This window comes from Gadus chalcogrammus, chromosome 14 (genome assembly GCF_026213295.1).
Source record: "Gadus chalcogrammus isolate NIFS_2021 chromosome 14, NIFS_Gcha_1.0, whole genome shotgun sequence".
Lineage (NCBI taxonomy): Eukaryota > Metazoa > Chordata > Actinopteri > Gadiformes > Gadidae > Gadus > Gadus chalcogrammus.
In genome coordinates, this window is record NC_079425.1 from 7,191,913 (window position 1) to 7,214,693 (window position 22,781).

Consider the following 22,781-nt stretch of genomic DNA (forward strand, 5'->3'; position numbering starts at 1 on the left):
TAAGCCATCTAGACCACTAAGATCTTCTGAGACCAATCTGTTAATTAGTCAACACGAAACATGGGAATGCAGTATTTAATTACTGTGTAACAAATAGCTAGAATAAATCCCCTGAAGATTTAAGACTTGCCCCAACTCTGAGCACCTTTAAAACAAGACTGAAGACTTTTGTTTGCTTTAGCTTTCTGCTAAATCTTAAATACATTGCACTTTCTAAAAAAGTTTTTTTAACTTTGCCTTTACTTTCTATTTTATGACTAAAATGCCTTCTTTAACTTTCTATTTTACTCATTTCTTTGCATATGTTTTCTTTTACTTATCTGTTGCGTTTTTTCTTGAAGAAAGTAGTCCAATCCTTGGTCGCTTTTAACTCACTTTATTTGTTAAAGTAGGCTTATTTCGGTGTGGGAACTATGAAGCAAAAGGGAGGGAATTGTATCTAACGCGTGAGAGAGAAATTCCGTGAGCTACTTCATGCCACGGGCTTAAGGCCCATTCACACCCTACGGTAAATACGGATACGGACCGTTTCGTCCGGTCCCGGAGGTGTTTCGTCCGTAAATTGGTCCGTCGCCTCTGAGCTTACGAATCCGGGGCAAAACCACCAGAAATCGGGGCGGCAGTATAGAGTCAAAAGTCAGACCATTCGCAAAAATAGATAGAGTAGTATAATATCTGATATGTATATTATATATATATATATTCATTTGACGTTTTGTACTTGTATTATACTATATACTTGACATTTTTATTTTATTGTTTATTGTTATTGTTCCCCTGCTTTGGCAATGAGTTGTAACTGGTCATTTAACAACATTTTGAGGAGATAATCTGCGGGTTGGTGAGGGGTGTCACATGCCACCGCACACTTTTAGCACTTTTTTTTGCCGATTTCGGATGACGCAAAGCAAAATCATCTCTACAGATGTCATGTTTGCGATTGTGGATGCCGTTAATTTGTGAAACGACAGTCACTGCCATCTAGAGGATTTATTGCGTAACATCCATAACAACGCTGAAACTAGACGGAGGTATGAAGGGTAGTTCCGGGGGCAACGTTTGGGACGACGGACGATTTTCGTCCGGATCCGGAGGTATGGATCGGCCTTTAGGCCTGTGTCTCTCCGCCCGTCTACCTATGAATCTCTCCCCTCCAATCACTCTGTCGAGCTTGATAGGGTCAAGTGGGCGTGGCCTATGTAACGTGGGCGTGGCCGGTGTGACGTAATGACTCCGCCCTCCTCACCTGTTTAAAGGTGCTGCCATCGGTGGCTGGAGTAGTTATTGCAGCTTATGTGTTCGATCCTGTTTCCTAGTGGCTATGTGAGGGTAATGCAGCTTGTGTGTTTGATCCTGCTTCCTAGTGGCTATGTGGGGGCAGCTTATGTGCTTAAAATACGTTACATATCTATAATTTAGTTTATTGTATGCAATGTTTATATGTGAAGCACTTTGAGTCTGCCTTGTATATGAAAAGTGCTAACTAAACTTGAAACTAATTTTCAAGTTTCTTTACGGTTTGCAGCGCTTGCCTGCTCAGTGTAGCATAAAGTGTATGCTAAGCCAATTCAATCGTCAAATGAAACATGGAAGCGGACGAACTGCTGGTTCCTAAAATAACTAATAAGGGATCAGTGATCTGGCAGTTTTTTGGATATTGAGAGGAGGAGGTGGAGCAAAACACGCCAATGCTTGTAACGATAGTTACGTATTGTAACTCTAGATTCTATGAGTATAGGCGCAGCCTTAAGGCTACCGCTTCCCTAGGCGTGAGCCGTAGCACTGAAAAATTTGTAATCCCCGCCCACCAACAGCGTGGGCCTCAATTACGTCCGCGGGCCTCAACAACGTCCGCAGTTCAGATGTAGGCGGGCGCCGGCGGACGTTCTGCTCCCAATAAACAGCTTTTCTTCAGCTATTTAAAGGACAATGAGGCCGACATTTAAAAGGCTGCGCCTATACTCATAGGATCTAGAGTTACAATACGTAACTATCGTTCTATGTCGTATAGGCTTCGCCTTTTAAGGCTATCGCTATTGGGTTAAAGGGCGAAGCACGATATAGTCTATGCCTCATTGGTCCCGATCACTACCAGAAACACAGCTACATACGCGCTAGTATCATGCGTCAGACGTATAACATACGTCATGCGTCTAACGGCAGGTCATCAACGAGCAGCTCCAATCTGTCTGATAAGACACAAGAGCTCTCAGCATGAATATTTGACTCCTCCTCACATTGTTTAATATGCGAGGGGAATAGTCACACAATCACACTCACTCTGACAAAGCACCTAGAACTGAGTGTGTCATAGAGAGGCGCGACATGTCTCTTAGGTAAAACCTAATAAAAGAGCATGGGGAAGCCCAGGAGGCTGCTGTGCAGGTATCCTCCATAGGAATCCCTCTTTGCAGAGTGACAGAGGACGATATTCCTCTGGTCGATTGAGCTCTGATAGTCTCAGGCGACTCTGCCCCCGCTGACACATAAGCCTGTGTGATAGCATCACACAGCCAATGCGACAGCCGTTGTTTCGTCAGGGGGAGGCCCTGGGAATGTTCTCTGTAATGCACAAATAACTGTTGAGATTTGCGCAGAGCCTCCGTGCGCTTCACATAACAGGCAAACGCGCGTACGGGGCACAAGAGATGGGCTGTTGCCTCTTCCTCAGATTGATGGAGAGAGGGAGGGAGAGAGAAACCATTGAGCGTTATTACTCTCGATCTGAACGAGCTAGTAATACTCGTAGGTGTAAAAGCCGGGTTCGGGCGTAATATGGCTGAACGGCCGTACCCTTGTATTCTAAGACAAGAAGGGGCTACAGAGAGTGCAGACAGGTCGCCCACTCTCTTAGCTGACATCAGGACCAGCAACAAAACTGTCTTGGCTGACACAAACTTGAGGGGCACCCGGTCAAGAGGCTCAAATGGGGCTTTAACCAGTGCGCGCAGCACCAGCGTTAAATCCCATTGTGGAGTGAGAGAGCGCGCCACGGGTCTCTCTCCTCACACCTTTTAGGAAGCGCTTCATTAAGGGGTGACTCAAAACAGTTTTATCCCCGGAACCCTACGGTCATGATGAAACAGCAGCCACGTACGTCTCAACCGTGCTAAAGGCCAGCCCTCTTTCCATCAGCGTCTGGAGGAAAGAGAGCACGTGCCGCAAAGGGCAGGAGATGGGATCACAACCCCTCTCCGTGCACCATTTCTGGAAAGCCGCCCATTTAGCACGCTCCGGTGGAGTCAGCTCTGGCACCCTGGATGGTCCTATACAACCTCCTGGGAGAGGCCGAGACCCTCTAGGCGCTCGCGTTCAGTGGCCAGGCCCACAAGCGCTGGGCGATCTCTGAGTAATCTATGATTGCTCCCCCTGCCTGTGAGAGAGCCCAGAGAAACCATGGTGCACTCGTGCGTTGCGGTGCTATGAGAATCATATACAGCCGGTCCTCTTGGACTCGGTCCAAGACTTGGGGAATCAGGGGGACGGGTGGGAAAGCGTACAGGAGTGTGTTCGGCCACGGTCTGTGAGCGAACGCATCCACCCCGAGTGGGGGATTGTCCTTCGCGCTGAAAGAGAACCACAGCTCGCACTGTGTGTTCTCCCACGTGGCGAATAGGTCGACCTCCGCCTTCCCAAACTCGCTCCACATCTGATTGATCAGATCGTGGTGCAGAGTCCAGTCTCCTGGTTGGGGACCCCCCCCCTCGACATTATGTCGGCCCCTCTGTTCAGGACACCGGGTGTGTACGCTGCTCTGATGGAGAGCAAGGGCGTGTGCGCCCAACATAACAGCTGTCTCGCTATGCTCAGCAGCTGTGCCGAGCGCACGCCCCCTTGGCGACCTATCTATGCTGCTGTCGCCTTGTTGTCCGTGCGAATCATTACGTGTTGATTCGTCAACAATGGGGCAAAGTGTTGGACCACTTTCAACACAGTGAGGAGCTCCAATGCGTTTATATGCATGGTCATGGGGGGGGGCAAACGCCGCCCACTACGTGAAACTCGCATGTTCCTCCCCAGCCCGACAGAGAAGCATCCGTGAACACGGCACCTCTCTCGCGAGGGTTACGGGATCGCCCCAGTGGGTCAAATCGGGGCCCACTGATAGCAGCCGCCTCATGTGAAGCCGCCCCAGCGGCACCACCGTGTGAGCGGCTGACATCATGCCCAGCAGCCTCATGATAGAGAGGCCTGTCACGACGCTGCCCGGGGAACAGCGGCGGAGGAGAGACCACAGCGTCTCCATCCTCTGCTGTGAGAGCCGTGCTCTCATTACAGCTGAATCCAGCTCTACCCCCAAATACATCACTCTGTGAGGGGAGGGGGGAGCTCTTCTTCCAATTTATGGCGAAGCCTAAATTCGACAGGTGAATCACCAGCTTTTTTGTTTGAATAGCTGCTCCCTCCTTGGAGCGAGCCATCAAAAGCAGATCGTCCAAGTAGAACAGTACCCTCATTCCTGTTGCGTGAAGGGGCCGGAGAGCCGTCTCTACGCACTTGGAAAACATTCGAGGGGATAGAGAATAGCCGAACGGGAGACGGTTGTACTGGTAGTGTGACCCTTGGAACGAGAAACGCAGGAATTTCCTGTGTTTGGGGATCACGGTGACGTGGAAGTAGGCGTCCTTCAAATCTATTGAGGTGAACCAGTCGCCCGGCTTTCACACTGTAACACTTGTCAGATTGTTAACATGTGAAACGGCCTCTCCGCGATGCATTTGTTGAATAGGGCTAGATCGAGAATCGGTCTCAGCCCTCCTGTTTTCTTGGGTACCAAGAAATAACGGGAATATAATCCCTGCATTTCCTCTCCCTTCGGGACTGTGGAAGTCACTTTTTTCGCTAGAAGCTGCTGGAGCTCCGCCAAAAGTGACAGCTGTCATCCTTGGATGACAGCGTTGTTTCCACAATCCCGTTGAATCGCGGCGGAACGGAGGTGAACTGCAGGGTGTGACCCTTGCTTATCAGCCTGTCCATCCATTTGGCCAGCGTGCACCCGTTCAGCCATTCTGAGTAATGCTCTGAAAGCGTCTGCGCAGCCTCTTGTTTTGATGCGGCTGTCATGGAAATGAGCCACGCTTGAGCCCCTGCCGCCGCTGCAAGGGGAGGAGTCCTCCTCGCAGCCCATTGGGAGCTCTGCCCGAAAGGGCTGTGTGTGTGTGTGTCATTAGCAGAGGCATGCCCTGCCTGCTCAGCTTGTGACAAGAGTGTAGCTTCCTCTCTCCTGAGCGTTGGGACGCGAGGAGGAATAACACTGTGACTGGGCAGCAGACTGCTGACACTGTGAACGAGCTGCGTGTCATTCGTAGAGAGCTCGTTTTAGCGGCCGTCTCGCCACATGACATGCCAGGCATGACGTGGTGAGGGGAAAGTAATGTAGGGCTGGCTCAATCAATAATACGAGGTTTATTGACGGCCTGCCTATATGTGGTGGGAGATGCGTGTGAAACAGTTATGGCCGGTCCGGCAGTCTCCGGCGTTAACTGTGTGGGGAGAAAACAGCCGTCTTTAGTAAAGAGGTGTTTCCCGCTGTCACACGCTCCTCCCTTGCCCCGTAATAGCCGGCGCTTGTGGGGCGGGACATCGCCCCATGAGCCCGCTGCCCGAGGCCCTTGCTGGCCGCTCGCCGCCGCCTGCGATGGAGGTGGGCGGGGCTGGTAAGCAGGGCGAGGTCGCCTTTTTAAAAAAAAAGGAAGGGCTGGCTCGACCAATGACACAAGGTGTATTGACGGCCTGCCCGTACGTAGCGGAAGATGCGTGTGAAACAGTTATGGCCGAGCCGGTAGGCTCCGGCGTTAACTGGGGCACGGGGGGAAAACAGCCGTCTTTAGTAAAGAGGTGTGTCTCACCGTCACGCGCTTCTCCCTCGCCCCGTAACTGTCGCCGGCGCTTGTGCCACAAGCCCGCTGCCCGAGGCTTTTGCTGGCCGGTCGCCGCGGCCTGCGATGGAGTCGGGCGGGGCTGTGTAGCCGGGGCGAGGTTGCCTTTTTTAAAAAGCAATGAAGGACTGGCTTGATCAATAATACGAGGTTTATTGACGGCCTGCCTATATGTAGCGGGAGATGCGTGTTATGGCCGAGCCGACAGGCTCCGGCGTTAACTGGGGCTGAGGGGAGAAAACAGCCGTCTTTAGTAAAGAGGTGTTTCTCGCTGTCACACGCTTCTCCCTCGCCCTGTAATTGCCGTCGCCGGCGCTTGTGGGGCGGGACATAGCCCCATGAGCCCGCTGCCCGGGGCCTTCGCTGGCCACTCGCGACGGAGGTGGGCGGGGCTGGTAAGCCTGGGGGCCAGGAGGAGGAGCTGGCGGCGGCGCCGTGACAATGGCTGTCGGGGGCCTATGGCGGTGACGGGAGCCTGGAGCGGAGTGCTGCTGCCCGGGTGGCTTTCGCCACGTCGACTGCCTGTTCGGCCAGACGATGAGGGTCAGCCACCATGTTATGTGCCAGCAAGGCGATGTTATTCATAACAGCCTCTTGCTGCAGCATACACCGATGCGCTCTGTCTGTAAGCTTGGCCGTCAGCTGGTCTTTGGGAGTGGGCCAGCGGTCGCTGACCCCCGGCTTCACTCCAAAGACAGCACACAGAGCGGGATCCAGCGGCGGTACCGCCCTGTAACCCCGGTCAGTCAGACCCTCCGTCTTCGTGACCTGGATAAGTGTTTTCACCGGGGGCCCCGAGCTTCCCGGGCTCCGCCGCAGCCCCATTGAAGTACGGTCTGATGGCGGGAAACATCGGCCAGATCGGGTCGAGACGGGCGGGGCGTGTCGCGGCTTCGAGCCCCCAGATGCCATGCAGCTGGTCCGGGCGTGAGGAATGGGCACCGCAAATCCAAGGTTTGCGGCTGCCCTGGCGATAATGCCTGTTAGCTCTGCCACCAAAGCTCCAACTACTGGAAGTGAGGTGACGCCACCTGTTGGTGGGCGGGGATTTCAAATTTTCAGTGCTACGGCTCACGCCTAGGGATAACCCAATAGCGATAGCCTTAAAAGGCAAAGCCTATACGACATAGAACGTCCTGTCTGATCTGATGTCGTCATGGTTACCAGCTGAACAGTAGCCGCATTTACAGTTATCTGGGACGCGCGCGGACACTACGATACGCGAACCCGTCATTAATAAACACCCATGTCTCGTCGCATAGCAACCGGACACGCTTACCGGACTACTTACGGAGTGGTAACGTGAATCAGGCAATAAATCCACTTTCCTTGACAGCGGTCAAGTTCGGTGTGCATAAAAGTACTGATGGAGCTCAGTGGACCAATTGCGAACTACTGCAGCTGCTCTAAATTAAACCCCAATCTATTCGGAATAAGTGTATACATATCGATTAAAACGGACTACACCACCTCTTCTCAGCATAGAATTCTATGCGAACAGATAATTGTATTCCGAATTAGGCGTATATATGATCATTTTCTATTCCGCATAGAAATCTAGCGGATCCGATGTGTCCATGTAATCGCGGCTACTGTATCTTTGCAGTGGTGTGGAGTGTAGTATAATATAGTTACATGTGTACTATATGAACAACTATTCTAACCCTAATTATTTTGTCCAAGATAAGGTCAGTCGCAGGTCTAGATTTTAGATTTTGAAAATATTTGGCTGTTATCCATTTACTATAAAGAGTATTGGTAATATAACTTAACAAACCTCATGTGTTCTATCTATAATTACATATCATTGCTGTAATACATAAGTGACACAATCTTCATCCACCGGGAAAATATGGCATTGATTTGAGTTCACCCTTGGTGCATGAATAGAAGGTTCTCTAAATGAGCTATAACCGAGGATCATATAGAACAAACACAAAATTTGACATTTACCAATTTGCATCATACCCAGCAAGCATGTCAATTTATTTACAAGAATTACATGATTTCCTTTTTAGCTCCATTTGAGCATTTAATGTTTTTATATCAAAAGCATATTTTATCCACATTATTTTTTTTTTATATTTTTTAAAACTTATACTATATAAATTAGGCCATCACAGCTAACCGTATAAATTATTCACGTTGTTTCACAACTTGACAATAATATTCAGAATATTTATATATATTGCATGTGATTTTGTCATAGAAATATAAAAATGTTCTATGCCCATCCCTCTCTCTGTGTGTTCTCCAGGATCTCATCGTAGAGCCAGCTCTGGGTGAACTCCTGACTCTTTTCCATCAGCTGGAACAGTCTCAGGTACTCCTCTGGAAACACGTTCCCAGTCAGAATGTCCTCAGGCAGGCCCATTTCCTCTAGAAGCTTGCTACCGCTGTCTGGAGACCACAGACTGAGGGGGTGCAGAAGAAGGAGGATGTATTAGCAATTTATTGCAACAACAATACATGTTCCACTACCGTAAACCAAGACCTATGTTCTTCTTAATTACATTTTCTCCCATCTATTATCCTAACACATAGCATTAATATCATTAATATTTTTGCCATACTTTCAGATTTTCAAGGAAACAATGTAATCAAGGAAAATGACCTGCTACATGTATATGCAGCACATGAAGTGCTTGTTAATGCTACTTACTTAAGTCTATCTACGAGTTTGACCTTCCTTTTGGCTAGACATTGTTTGACCATCATTAATAACGTTCCAGCGTTGGACGGAGACAGCCAGGATGAGAAGAGATCAGCTCTTGGCTGCAGGCGTACCAGGCACAAATGATCATTGGGAATCTGGGTGGACAAGAAATATCGACATACAGAGATTTAGGAGGTTGACAACCATCAATTTCACATATATCCAAGTATAGGAACATAACCTGTACATTTGCTCGATACCACCACCACCACCACCACTACCCATGAAAGACACGTAATATGCTGGGTCAGCTTTATCAATGTGCAAGTAATAGGTTGATCCTCTTACCTTGCCCTTTTGAACTGTGCGACACTGTTTGGAAGACACAAACGAATGCCAGGGTTCCTGCATAAACACAGAAGAGGTTATCCCATTTAAAAGTCAATTCATCAGCTGACATTAAGCTGAAATTGCTAAAATTTCTGCTGCTCTTAATGAGTTTTGCACAGCCACAAAAACACACATTTCTCCCCTCGATGTCACCATTGTTCAATACCTTGTGCAGTAGTGTTATATCACAGGCCATCTGCCAGAGGACACCGAAGGCTCTGTAGTTCATCATGTCACCCGGTCGGGAGACCAGTTTCTGAAAATAGTTACGAAACACAGGATGAGAACAAAAGTTAACTGATCTGAGCATTGGTCAAATAAAAAAAACACATAGTATGATCAAAGCCAATGTTACCTAAAATTAACAGCAACTGTGAAACAGCTTTCAATTTATTATAGTGTACACATTGGCATACATATCTCACCATATACTCCTTTTCGCTAATGAAGAGATTGAGCTCAACTCGACCATATCTGTAGACGGACAGTCGTTCAAATAGAGCATACACCATCTTCAGCAGCATTCCACGCTGATTACGCAAGGGCAGGATGCCAATAACCTTAACAGGAATGTCTGGGGTCATTCAAAAAGGAGGCAGAAACAACAGAAATAGTTCCAAATTAGACAAATATCCAGAGGCTATGCATATGAAAAATGTCCATGCAGATGCTTTGCATCCAGCATCTTTACTCTCAATGCACCTGCACTTATGTCATGCGTGTGAAACACTGTGTGTCCATTAGCTCACCATCTGTCCAGCTGGCCTCGGATATTCCCATGTCGGTGAACAGTTTATCACTGAACATGGTGGGGGCTTTGACGCTTCCACTGCCAATAGGGTCAAGCTTGAAGAAATCACAGTGGACTACTTCTAACTGACCATCAAGACGGTTTTCCAAAACCTAAAATGAGGAAAATATTCACATAAATAAATAAATAGGATTTCCAGTGCAAACAACCAGTTTCGTATTTCAACTAGTTACTGATACCAACAATAAAATCTCAATAAATCAAGTTTCCTTGCTTTTGCAATTCGCTCATATATTTTAGCCTGGAAAAATGGATTGTGACATCCTCTTGATCTCAGTAAATTTGTTTCCTATCATACCTGCAGGTCAGGCAGAAAGGATTTGTCTCCCTCGAGAGCTACGACTCTCTGAGCTCCTGCATTCAACAGTGTCTTAGTCAGTACTCCTGGACCTAAGAGAAACACACAGATGTATATCCCTCACTTTCATGTGTTATGCAAGCAGCCGATCCTAGCAGATGCTAACCCTGAAAACAAATTAGCAGAAGTGTGTTCAATTGAAATAATCTTCACAACGCACGCACACACACACACACACACACACACACACACACACACACACACACACACACACACACACACACACACACACACACACACACACACACACACACACACACACACACACACACACACACACCTGGGTTACACTCGAAGATAATCGTCTTGGTGTCTTCAAGGCCAGGTCCTAGGTGCTTTGCAACTAGCTCAGCCATAGTTGGGTCCACAATGAAGTGTCTTATTAATTTGCACGCCTTAGCACGAATGATGTTTTCCTCTACATCCCCAATATCCAAGAGGTCATATCGGCACATAGGACGACGCTGTCCCTGGAGAGACAAAACATAAACAATTGAAAACATCAAGGAACCGTTAAGACTTTTGCACAGCATTTGATGAGAGGTCTTCTGCATTCAAGTATTACCTGCACAGCAACAGCAGAAAGGTTTCGCTGCGTGAGAGCTGAGGCGGCAGAGATCCCTTCCACCCGAGGTTGTTGTGCAGAGCGTCCAAGTGAGGGCCGACCAGGACCCGAAGACAGAGAGTCCAGACTGTAAGCCCTGCTCTGGGAGCTTGGAGCTCCACAGTTAAATACTCCAGAGGGTCCCATAGTGGTCAACACTACTTGGCCAGAACCCGTTATACTCCGGGGGTGTCGGCAATTAGCAGCACGCACTGCCAACACGACCAGTTTGCATAGCTTGGTAGACATGATGATCAGACGGATGGATACTTGGATGAGAAAAACCTTAGGAGGGTCAGAAATGAATAACGATGAGTGGCATTAGGCAAAGTTATCGATACCCAACTGTTATCGATACCCAACATTTTTAAACAGTTAACCTATCGATAATATTAGAAAAATAAAACAATATATCTGAATGTGATGTTGCGATAGGCCTACTGTATTAAGATGCGTTTAGTTGAATGCACATGGATACTTAAGTGCATAAAATATTTTGGGACCATAAACACAGCACTGCAAATCTTTTCACTAAGATAAACTATACGGGTGCTATAGATTTAAAAAGCACAGGACGTAGATACAATCTCATAATGTATTCCTCATGCCTTTTATAAGGCTTCCGTACGGCATCATCAGTCACGTAAGCTACTTACGCATCTATATATATATAGCATTATAATGTTAATAACTGACTTACCTTTAAGACTGATTATTTTAACAGTTTTCTGTTACGCGATTATCTGACGTTGGCTTTTGCCGTCATAGTTGCATGGAAATCGACATGACATTGAGGCAACAGCATCTTGACCCTCGGTAGAATGTTTTGGAGTTCTCGTGGTGATGTTGTCTGGGCTCAGATTGATAGCGTCATCCGTATGCGACAACTGAGAATAATGAGGAACCTCCGCGAAGACCAATCAGAAGCGATACTGTAGTTAGGACTGCCCCCATTTAGCATTGTGATACGTAAACTGCTGCAGAAACGTACATATCAAGGGCTGTGCAACCATGATTAAAGGTCTAACAATGCATGTTTTGTTTGAATAAATATTTCGAACTCCAACACGACGTGTCAATTTATGAAATAATTTAGGTATATGGTGGGTCTATCCTTGGGACAGTATAATGGACATTGTTTTGTACAAGTGTCCGTGTTAGCGCTTCCGTAGCAATAGAGTCCTATAAAGGCAGCAACTGTCACCCCCTTCTTGAACGTTGATCAGTAGGTCTGTAGAGCTTAACGTGCAAGTCCCTGACTGATTAGCAAGCTTTCTAACACGATGGCAAGTGTTGAAACATCGTCCAGCAGGCCCTACCATATCATTATTTACGGAGCTTCTGGTTTTACTGGTCAGTATGTGGTCGAGGAGGTGGCACGAACGGTCTCGGAGGGTCCGAGTGGGACCCTGAGATGGGCTGTCGCAGGCAGAAGCAAGGCGAAACTGGAGAAAGTTCTGGAGCAGGCGGCAGGCGCACTGAGTACGTACTTTATTCGTATTGTATTGGTTAGTAGACACTTGGACTGTTATCTAGTCAGTGTTTTATGCAATAACTTGATGGTTGAGCTTAACCAAATAAAATGTTAATACTTGATAGGTCTGTAACATTAACATTCACAAGTCAAGGTTGATAAGGCTTATCTTGCTAAGATGAACGGATAGTACCTTATTATAAACCACGGGCTATATGAATCTTGGAAAGATGTTGATTGCATCAAAAACTAAAGGATTTTTTAAATATATATATATATATATATATATATATATATATATATATATATATATATATATATATATACCCACATTTACATCAGTCAAAATGTGCTTTGCATTCTCCATGTTTCCTTCAAGTAAACAGTTTTCTTTCTGTGGTTTAGGTAAACCAGAGCTGAGGACAGTAGACATCATTGTGTCAGATGTAAAAGAACCAGACTCATTGGCAGCAATGTGCAAACAGGCTGTGATTGTCCTCAACTGTGTGGGGCCTGTAAGTATTTGACTGTGCACATTCAAACCCTGAATGTAGATAACTTTTTCCTTCACATCCAGACATTAATTTCTATGCATGCAACACACCTCTTGGAAACAAATTAATCTCACCTCACCGCAGCTCTTGTCGTTTTGTTGCCATGAGATCTTTTTGTTCCATTCTCTCTTCCTATCATTCTCTCATTCACTGAAGCCTTCATTCAAAACCGAGATGACAAGTCTTATTGTGTTCAGAATGTCACAATGGAAAGGACCATGCAATGTACTAAAGCCCTTTGGGTGCTCTTTTCTGAAATATCTATGGTGCATTTAGCAACTGCGACTACATTTTGTTGGTTTCAATAGCTGAATATAAGGTTTCATGGTTTAAATCGACATGAAATCTTTGCCTTGTCTTTCACAACACTTGTTCTGGTGGAATGACGGGTCAACACAAGATAAGGGATTTGCCTTGGACTGCACCTACTAACGCTTCTGGACAGGTGTTGGATTAGCTCCTAGCTTGTGCACTATGGCCAGTTGGCCCAAGATGCAGCAGGGTAACAGTAATGACTCTATCATAGTGGGTGAAAGGTAATTACGACAAAAATGTTGTAACACACTGTGTTACAACCAAATTTGTCGCAACAAAAATGCATTCTATGGGCTTGTAACAACAGTATGTGTTATGCGTGCTCTTATCTGTGCTTTTATGATTTTGTGTGCAGTACAGGTTCTATGGTGAACCGGTAGTCAAGGCCTGTGTAGAGAATGGAGCCCATTGCCTTGACATCTCTGGGGAGCCTCAGGTAACCATCTGCAGTGACATACTTGTCATAATATTCAGATTCTTGATTAAATCTGTATTTATGAAGTAGTTTAATCCTGACTATTGTAGATGGTCACTAGAGTGCTACTATGGTGACAGCTTTTTGGTAGGTTTTGCCCTTCCCTTAGTAGGATCAGTATGCCATACCTGCATTAACTTAATTTCTCATCATGCAGCGTGCACATTTTCTTTCATCTTGTTCCTTGGCCACGAAGTAAAAACCTATTCTCCTCTCAGAAAAAAGCCTACCCTGCAGATTTCTGTTAAACGCTAACAGAATGAATAGCGGTTAACAGAAATCTGCACAGTACACTTTCCTTTAGTGCTGCTATTATTCGTCATCGCTTCTTGTTCGTCATGAACTGAAACACCGTCCCGAGGATTTTTTTAATATTTGGTAAAAGCTTTCAATGTGCTCGAGGCCAGAGTGATCCGCAGAGAGAAACTTAATGTGTCCTCCCCATATCGGGATGGTCCAAGGCTATCGAGGAACAGCATGTCTTACAACAACGTCTGCTTACGACAACAAGGTTGTATGAATTTAAAGGGAAGGCACATCTGTCAGTTTTAGCTCCCCTGAGTTAGTTATGTGTTCCGGAAAATCCTTACTGCCATCCGAAGAAACAGAATGATGGTATCAATCAAGACGTATTACTGTACTGTTTTAAGGTTGAACATTCTTTCTGTCTGTGCCTAGTTTCTAGAGGGCATGCAACTGAACTACCACAGCGAGGCAGCTAAGAAGGGAGTGTACATCGTAGGAAGCTGTGGCTTTGACTCCATCCCTGCTGACATGGGAGTCCTCTACACCAGGGACCAGTTCAGGGGTATGAAAATGTTCATAGACCCCCACACACACACACACATATCCATATACACTTGTGTTTGGATGACAACTACACACTGAGAAGCCACCAACGTACCAGCCTTCTATGTTGATCACTTAGAAATGCAAACACTGACCTACTGACCAACCCCTGTCTTTCTTTGAGTCACAGAAATGTGTGTTGGATGCCTCATAGACATAGTCGATGTTTGTTATACTTTTTAATTGTTTTTCTCCCAATGGATCATAAACCCTTGAATACTACAAAATGCAGAGTTTATTTATCTATGTCTCTGTGTTGCCTTGTGTGTGCCAGATCCTATCCTGAAGTGTCTGGTATGGTTGTGATCTGTCTGTATCTACAGGTACACTGACAGCAGTTGAAAGCTTCCTCACGGCCAGTGCAGGACCAGAGGTATGATAACCAGATTCCCCGAGACCCCCACCACAAGAACCTCTTTATGTCCGATGTTAAGTCGGTTCTCTTCCAACCATCATCTTCCTGTCCTGTTTTTAAGCTCTTGTCGGATCCGATTATGTATGCCTTCATCACAAACACAGTCTGAGGCAGCACCCCAGGATTTGACGACCTTGCCTAAACCTATGTGAATAAACTCCACAGATGCATGGCTAAAGCAAAAACCGTAAATAGTGTATGAAAAATGTAAATGATCCAAACTATTTTGCCTGTGCCAGGGCGCCAGCATCCACGACGGTACGTGGCAGTCGGCCGTCTATGGTGTCGCTGACGGCGCCAGTCTCCGCAGCCTCAGGAGGAAGTTCAAATACCAGCCACTTCCTGTAGTCGGGGCTAAGATTAAACGACGGTAATGTCAGTGGATATCTCACTCACTGATCTGTTAGCGTTTCCTTACTAGTAACTATTCTTCGCTGGAGACCCCTACATTTCCCTCCCAGCTTTTAAAGCTTGTTTTGACCGTTATTTTGATTGTAATATGTAGTCTTTGTGGGTGACTGTTGTGCAGGAGCGCCCTGTTCTACAGCAATGAAGTGCAGCAGTATGCGGTGCCCTTCATGGGCACAGACCCGTCTGTAGTGAAGAGAACGCAGCGCTTTCTGGCCGAGGAGCAGCAAGAGTCGCCCGTGAGTCCCTCTTTCCTCTCTCATAGGCCCTGTAGGCATGTCTACTGCTTGTATTTTATTCATTGTAACTCATACCATCAAATTGTTTCTAATTTGTATTATTTATTTAAATTATATACCGGTATATGTGAATGGGAGCAGCAATCTTCCATCTGTTTGCATACATGTTGATCTGATCAACATATAATTCTAAGATGTAATGTTAATCTATTTGCTATTGGCGACGCAGCTAAAGTAAGTGTTTGGTTTTCTCTGCTGTTCTGCCGCTTAAAGCACTAAAGAACCTCCTCCCGGTTCGTTAGGTCCAGTATGGTGCATATGCAGGAGTAGGAGGAGTGGGTAACATCATCAAGATGCTGGTTGCTGGCATGATGTTCATGTTACTGATCAAGTTCAACTTTGGACGCAACCTACTCATCAAGGTAGTGAGATGCATGGAATGGAAAAACAATATTGGGCTTGAAACAACACAATAATCCACCGACATGGAATTCATTATTCTGTCACGTTTCTTCCCCAGTACCCAGAATTCTTCTCCTTTGGTTTCTTCACAAAGGCCGGACCAACCAAAAGTCAGGTATGTAGAAAGCCAACGGCAGGAAGGAATGTCCTGTAGAGGCCCTGAAATAGTTTAACTTTGCACAAAGGCTGAGAACTAACTGCCTATCTTCCGTCAATCATTGGAACATAGTGTTCTCTTGGCTGATTTGCAGCTTGTATGCCGTGTTTCAGATGAAGGACTCATCCTTCCAGTTTGCCTTCTACGGAGAAGGTTACACCGAGGGAAAAGACCCTTCCCAGGGAAAACCTGATGGCAAGATTCGTACTCTGGTCCAGGGGCCCGGTAACTACTTTCATGCGTCGACTATATCAATTTTGAAGGGTCAAATGAAGCTCAAAATCCTACATTACCAATGTAGAGAAGTGTCTTTGACTTAATTGAACTGACTTGATGCTTGCTCTCCAATCCAGAGGCTGGGTATGTAGCTACCCCCATCGCCATGGTACAGGCAGCGCTCACCATCCTCAATGAACCCAATGCTCTGCCCAGGACGTACGTCTGTGCACACACACATTTGCTTGCACATACTGAACACATTCACACACTAACATCAACACTATAACCAACCTTTGAATAATTTTCCATTAGCCCTGCTGGTCCCTTATCAGTGTCTGTCTCTGTCTAATAATTGCTCTGCACACCTGTTGTCCCCCTTGTTTCTTTCACTTCCCACCCGTTTCCAGGGGAGGAGTCTACACTCCCGGAGCAGCTTTCGGCAAGACTACGCTGATCGACCGCCTCCACAAACATGGCATCCAGTTCTCCGTGAAATAGAGGTTGACTCCTAAACGATGTTGTCCTTCTTCAACAGTTGATAAACATGAATTTTCTCTTGATGGATCCCATATGAATCCAAACTGACGTTTAGAATAGTGTAGACCCAAATGAGTACATGAACGAGAAGATGGATTTAGCTTGAGTCCAGGCTCCGGAGACGTCCGTTTCCTCCCCTTCTGATATCATTTGATTACCGTAGATTACCGAGTCTCATTTGGTTGAACATGCCATTGACCTTCTGCCAAATGGACCGCATGCCCATTGCATCATATGTTTACCGGAGAAAAACTGGCATGAAATAGGTTTAGTTGAAGTCTAAAAAACGAATGTAAAAAATATTTGGAACTCAACTAATTCCTCTCATCATATCGCCACACTGTTCTATATAATTAAGTAAATTGTGTGTGTTTGTGTGTGAGACTTTGCCTCTAAACCATACCAAAAGAAGTCCCTTAGGTGACCCTTGTCAGCTTGCATAAATGTTTACAAAGAAATAACATGCAGGATTGAATTTTTTTATTTTGTGTTCTGGAAGTGGAACACCCTTCTGACTATAACACTATAAAAGTGTACACTGGAGGGCAGTGCTGAGGCTTAATCATCGGGTGCATATGTGTTTGCCCTCTGTTTATTATATATGGTTCAATTGGAAAGGCAGATTGAGGGATATGGAAATGTGCCCCTCTCATCAGTGCTTATACATGCCTGGCTAAATGCCCTGGCCGGCTTTCAATAATAAACTACATTTTTTGCAAAACAGTTATCACAGGATATGTTTTAACATGCTCATTCCTTGAAAGAAACGACATTGAAATGCATTGACCTGGTGTTTAAAACCTGTATGTGTATAAAAAAATGGATATATTAAACACAAGTGTCGACAAATGGATTCTGGTTACTTGCGCCATGCAATGCACAAATGGGTCTCAAGCTATTGCAATGATTTCACAATGAGTGGTTCATTTTTTATTTGGGGTTGGTCTTTTTGCCTGTATATTATTCCTGAATTCAAGTCATATAAAATTGTTCACTACTGAAACAATATTTGTCCTGTACAGGCAAATGAAATGGTGATTGATTCCGGTAATCACTTTCAGCGTGTGATTGCCACACACAACACAGGTTAATTAAGCAATATCAAAAGAGGGAGTGTGCTGTTGTACTGAATATCAGAACGGCTGTGATTCGGTCATAGGTACGTGGCCGTAGACCGAGTGCCGAAGATAATCACAGCGGTGCTGATGTTCAGTACAACAGCACATCCTTGTGTTGTGTGTTGCAATCGCAGCTTTTTTATAGCCTAAGGTCAGTTGAGTGACGCTGTTACAAACCCTCATTTATATTAAGTTGGTATTCATTTTTGGCACCCCCTGCTGGGGAAAGTATTTCTGTTTCACCCTTTCTCCCTGTGGTCGCAGGCTAACGAGTGACTGCAGGCAGGGCCGTCGATAAGGGGTGAAAGGTGATGACGATTCTAGGGGCCCAAAGCCCAGGGGGGGCCCACAAAAACAAAAAAAATATATATATATATATTTTTTTTTTATTTTACTACCAGCCCATAGTACTACCATAGCGCCCCCCCCCGTCAACAACTTCTCCCTCGTCACAACAATTGCTCCTTCCACCCCCCCCCCCCCCCCCCCGGTCAACAATTGCTCCTTCCACCCCCCCCCCCCCCCCCCTCCCGTCAACAATTGCTCCTTACACCCCCCCCCCCCCCCCCCCCCCCCCTCAACAATTCAGCGCAGGGGGGCCCATCAGTAAATCTTGTCTAGGGGCCCAGGAATCGTAGCAACGGCCCTGACTGCAGGCACCGGATACCTCCCTACTTAAGGAGATTCACCTGCAGTAGCACGCTCTCTCTCTCTCTTCCACCTCCTGAAACCCGAAGGATTGTGCAACCGGCTCCTGTCTTCGCCACCGCCTTCCATGGTTTCACCATTATCATCCCCTGCGTTGGGATCATGATTGTTGGCCCTTTTGGCCTTTTTCGGATTAATTGACGGGTTAATAATAAACACCCCTGCTTTTGCTAATACTGTCTCTTGGTCCATTAATTCATGTTCAGCGCCTATCATGGGCCGTAACAGACGCGTAGGCTATATAAATCACGTGGCAGCCTACGCCCGGCCTCTCAGGATCTTCGAGTGACCGTTGTGACTGGAAGTCATCCAGGAATTCACAACCATTGTTACATTCGTAACTTTGTTCTGTTTAATTCCTTCCTGACTGCAGTACACAAGGTGGATGACTTATACCAGCAGTGTCACGAGGAACAACACCAACCTATTGGTCAACTGTAGAATCCAAAGGTAGGATAACCGATGCCAGCATGGACCCAGAGACCACGTTAAGGCGATAAAACCATGAGAATGTTCAGGGTGCTGTCCAGGATGCTGCCGCACAGACCTCTGATAGTGACACCCCCCTCATTGCCTCCCAGGATGTGGCAGATAGATAACATCTGAGGGGGCAGGTTTACCTGCTACGTCATAGACCAACAGCTGCTCTAAAGCCCTGTGATGCCTCAATATGCAGCCGCAATGCTCGGAATGGGCACGGCAAATTGGCCCTCTCCTCCAGCCGGGAACTGTACGGAGGAGGATGGTATGCCCCCAGATCTATGGCCCGATGAACATGGCTGGGGTATAAAACCTGGAAGGCAATATTCGGCCACAGTGTAACCCCAGAACCTGCCTTCCAACAAAGAATCGTCGGACTAATAGTGCGTGGAGTTCACTCACGCTTGGCTGTTGTAATTGCCAAAAGAAAAGCAGTGTTCATTGACATTTATCAAAGTCACCCCTGCCATAGGCTTAAAGGGTGACTCACCTGGGACCTGCAGTAGCAGTGGTAGGTCCCATGCTGCAGCACGCCTTATCCTAGGGGTCGTAGCCTCCTGGCACCATGCAGAAACTGCGTCACCCAGTAATGCGCCCCGACTGGCCTGCCACCATTGTGGCCATCGTTAAAAGACATGGCCGTCAGGTACACCTTCAAGGTTGAGGCAGCCCGGCCTGCATCAAAAAGATACTGGAGTTACTGCTCCTGTATGTCCTGTAAAGGGAAGGAGAAGGCAGCTGTATGTCCCCGTACCATGTAGAGCCCAGCAGTTAGCATACATAACTCTCGTGGAAGGAGCTCTTGCATTTCGCAAGGTCTCACAAATTGAGGGCCCGAGGTCAGTCTAGAGTGACCCCTGTCAATGGCCATACCCAGAGTTGATGGAGGCTTGGAGACCAACCGAGGATAATAATAATAATAAGAATAAATGAAATTTATATAGCGCTTAATATGGTACTCTAAGACGCTTTACATATTGGCCTATCAAAACTATGTAAGACAGACTAGGAATAAAAGAAAAACAGAGGTTAAACATGAAGAATAAGGTGGGAGTTAGGTGGGGAAGGCTAGTGTGAAAAGGTATGTTTTGAGGGCAGATTTGAAAGAAGAGAGGGTTGGAGAGACTTTGATGTGGGAGGGGAGTGAATTCCAAAGGGTGGGGGCAGCAACTGAGAAGGCCCGATCACCCCAAGTCCGTCGCTCAGTCCGTGGAACTTGTAGCAGGTTGGCAGAATTGGACCTGAGGAATCGGGAGGGGGCGTGGTGATGGAGGAGGTCGGCAAGGTAGGGGGGGGCTAGGCTGTTGAGGGCCTTGTAGGTGATGAGTAAGATTTTGTAGTTGATTCTGTGTTTAATTGGAAGCCAATGGAGTTCACGGAGGACAGGAGTGATGTGTTCTCTGGAGCGGGTACCAGTGAGGAGGCGTGCAGCTGAGTTCTGGACATATTGAAGTTTTTTGAGGACTTTGTTGGTGGTGCCGTAGAGAAGACCATTGCAGTAGTCAAGCCTGGATGAAATGAAAGCGTGGATGAGTGTCGCAGCAGCGGTAGTTGACAGGTTGGGGCGGAGGTGGGCGATGTTTCGGAGGTGGAAAAAGGCAGTTTTGGTAATATGGTTAACATGGGGGAGGAAGGAGAGAGTGGGGTCCAGGATAACTCCAAGGTTACGGATTTTGGTGGAGGGGGTGATGGTGGAGCCGTCAATGTTAAGGGTGAAGTTCAGAGTGGAGTGAGTGAGGGTGTCAGGACCAATGATGAGGATTTCGGATTTGTTGGAGTTGAGTTTGAGAAAGCTGTTTTGCATCCAGGTCTTGATGTCAGTCAAACAGTTGGAGAGGGTTGAGAGGGTGGAAGGACTGATGGTTTTGGAGGGGAGGTAAAGCTGTGTGTCATCGGCGTAACAATGGAACCGGAGTCCATGGTGACGAAGGATCTGACCAAGAGGAAGCATGTGCAGAATGAAGAGGAGTGGACCAAGCACAGAACCCTGGGGGACACCGTGGATGAGAGGAGTAGTGGCTGATTGACAGTTGTTAATGGCGATGAATTGATGTCTGTCGGAGAGATAGGATCCAAGCCAGGAGAGGGCGGTGCCAGTGATGCCAAGGGTGGATTGGAGACGGGAGAGGAGAATGGAGTGATTGATCGTGTCAAAGGCAGCATTGAGGTCAAGGAGGATGAGGATATTTAGGGAGCCAGTGTCAGAGGATAGCAGAAGGTCATTGGTCACTTTGAGGAGGGCAGTTTCTGTACTGTGTTTGGAGCGGAAACCGGATTGGAAGAGTTCAAAGAGGTCGTTGGTGTCAAGGTAGGTGATGAGTTGTTTGGCAACAACACGTTCCAGGATTTTAGACAGAAAAGGTAGATTGGAGATGGGGCGGTAGTTGTTAGGGGAATCAGGATCCAGGCCGGGTTTCTTTAGTACGGGGGTGACTGATGCAAGCTTTAGGGAGGAGGGGACATGGCCGGAGGATAGAGAGGAGTTTACAGTGTTAGTGATGAGGGTGGAAAGAATGGGGAGACAGGCCTTTAGAAGTGTGGTGGGGAGCGGGTCCAGGAGGATGACACCATATCCATAGTCTCTGGGCTTCCCTCAGGGATTCCAGTGACCTGGTCCCTCCTTGGTGGTTGATGTGAAACACTGCCGAGGCGTTTCACATCAACCTCCTTGCATTGCTCCTGAGACAAGGCAAGAAGTGCGTGGTTAGTGAGGTCCCCCCTTATTATTATTATTTATTTATTTGATTAGGACAGTGCACATTAATCAATATGTCAGCCAGAGCATCAATATAAATATGCCGGAGTTAGCTTAATTGCTAATTTTCATCCGTTGTTCTAAGGCAAGTCAAGAACATAAAAACAACATACCAGTATACAAAATAGATTAAAAAAACACTTTTACACACAAAATAGGTCCCCACATCAAGAGTCCATGTTAAAAAATTAGAATGACCAAAGGTTACATATGAGAGCAGGTCTGGCTTGCTACTAACCACTGTTTAAGGTTTTTTTTAAAGGTGGTGTAAGTGGCAGTCTCTAACATGTGTTGGTAATATATTCCAGGACTGTGTTCCTCTGATGGACACCACCATTTGACCAAATTTGGTCTCGCGGCGTTGTATTTCGCAGTCACCTCTAGTTAGTGCTCGTGTATTTATTGTATAGGATTTCTTCTTTATAAAATTCTGTAATGGTGGAGGGGCTAGACCGTTCAGAACCTTAAAGATTAGACCAACATCCAAAAACAGCTGAAAACTATCGAAGTCCATGATTTTGTGTTTATTTGTAATTTTACAATAATGGTAGTATATAGGTTTTTTGTCTAGTGTTTTAAGCGTTCTCTTGAATAAAGATTTGATTGGTTTTAAAGTGCTCTCAGATGTATGTGACCATGTTGTGTAACAGTACGAGATGTGAGTAAATATCATTGCATGCATATTAGTCTTTGCTGTCTCCATAGTCAGGAAAGGTCTTATATGCTTGAAATTTGATAAATTTAATTTAATTGTGTTTTTAACTTTCTTAACATGCTGCTTAAAATTAAGGTTAGAATCGAAGATGACCCCAAGGTACTTAAAATATTCAACCACCTCAAGTCTCTCACCACCAACCATGACTGATGGTTGCTGTCCCGCAGTTGGCTGTCGGGAGAACAAAATACAGACAGTTTTCT

The 22,781-nt window shown here is 46.4% G+C and overlaps 2 protein-coding genes across 2 annotated transcripts; one reads left to right on the forward strand and one right to left on the reverse strand.

Annotated features, from left to right (window-relative positions):
* Positions 1-7,366: 7,366 nt before the first annotated feature.
* On the reverse strand, positions 7,367-11,760 carry tfb2m (transcription factor B2, mitochondrial). The gene is made up of 10 exons (XM_056607858.1): positions 11,399-11,760; positions 10,660-10,983; positions 10,375-10,564; positions 10,035-10,126; positions 9,675-9,828; positions 9,351-9,499; positions 9,092-9,181; positions 8,884-8,940; positions 8,542-8,690; positions 7,367-8,293 (listed from the first exon to the last, which is right to left on the reverse strand). The coding sequence occupies exons 2-10, from the start codon at positions 10,945-10,947 to the stop codon at positions 8,104-8,106; spliced, it is 1,359 nt and encodes a 452-aa protein (XP_056463833.1). The 5' UTR covers positions 10,948-10,983; positions 11,399-11,760; the 3' UTR covers positions 7,367-8,103.
* On the forward strand, positions 11,663-17,073 carry LOC130403480 (saccharopine dehydrogenase-like oxidoreductase). Its single transcript, XM_056607857.1, has 12 exons — positions 11,663-12,180; positions 12,578-12,687; positions 13,397-13,477; positions 14,195-14,324; positions 14,689-14,738; positions 15,020-15,150; positions 15,310-15,427; positions 15,730-15,849; positions 15,948-16,004; positions 16,160-16,271; positions 16,400-16,481; positions 16,673-17,073. Exons 1-12 carry the CDS (start codon positions 11,982-11,984, stop codon positions 16,761-16,763), a joined length of 1,281 nt encoding a protein of 426 aa, XP_056463832.1. The 5' UTR covers positions 11,663-11,981; the 3' UTR covers positions 16,764-17,073.
* Positions 17,074-22,781: the final 5,708 nt, after the last annotated feature.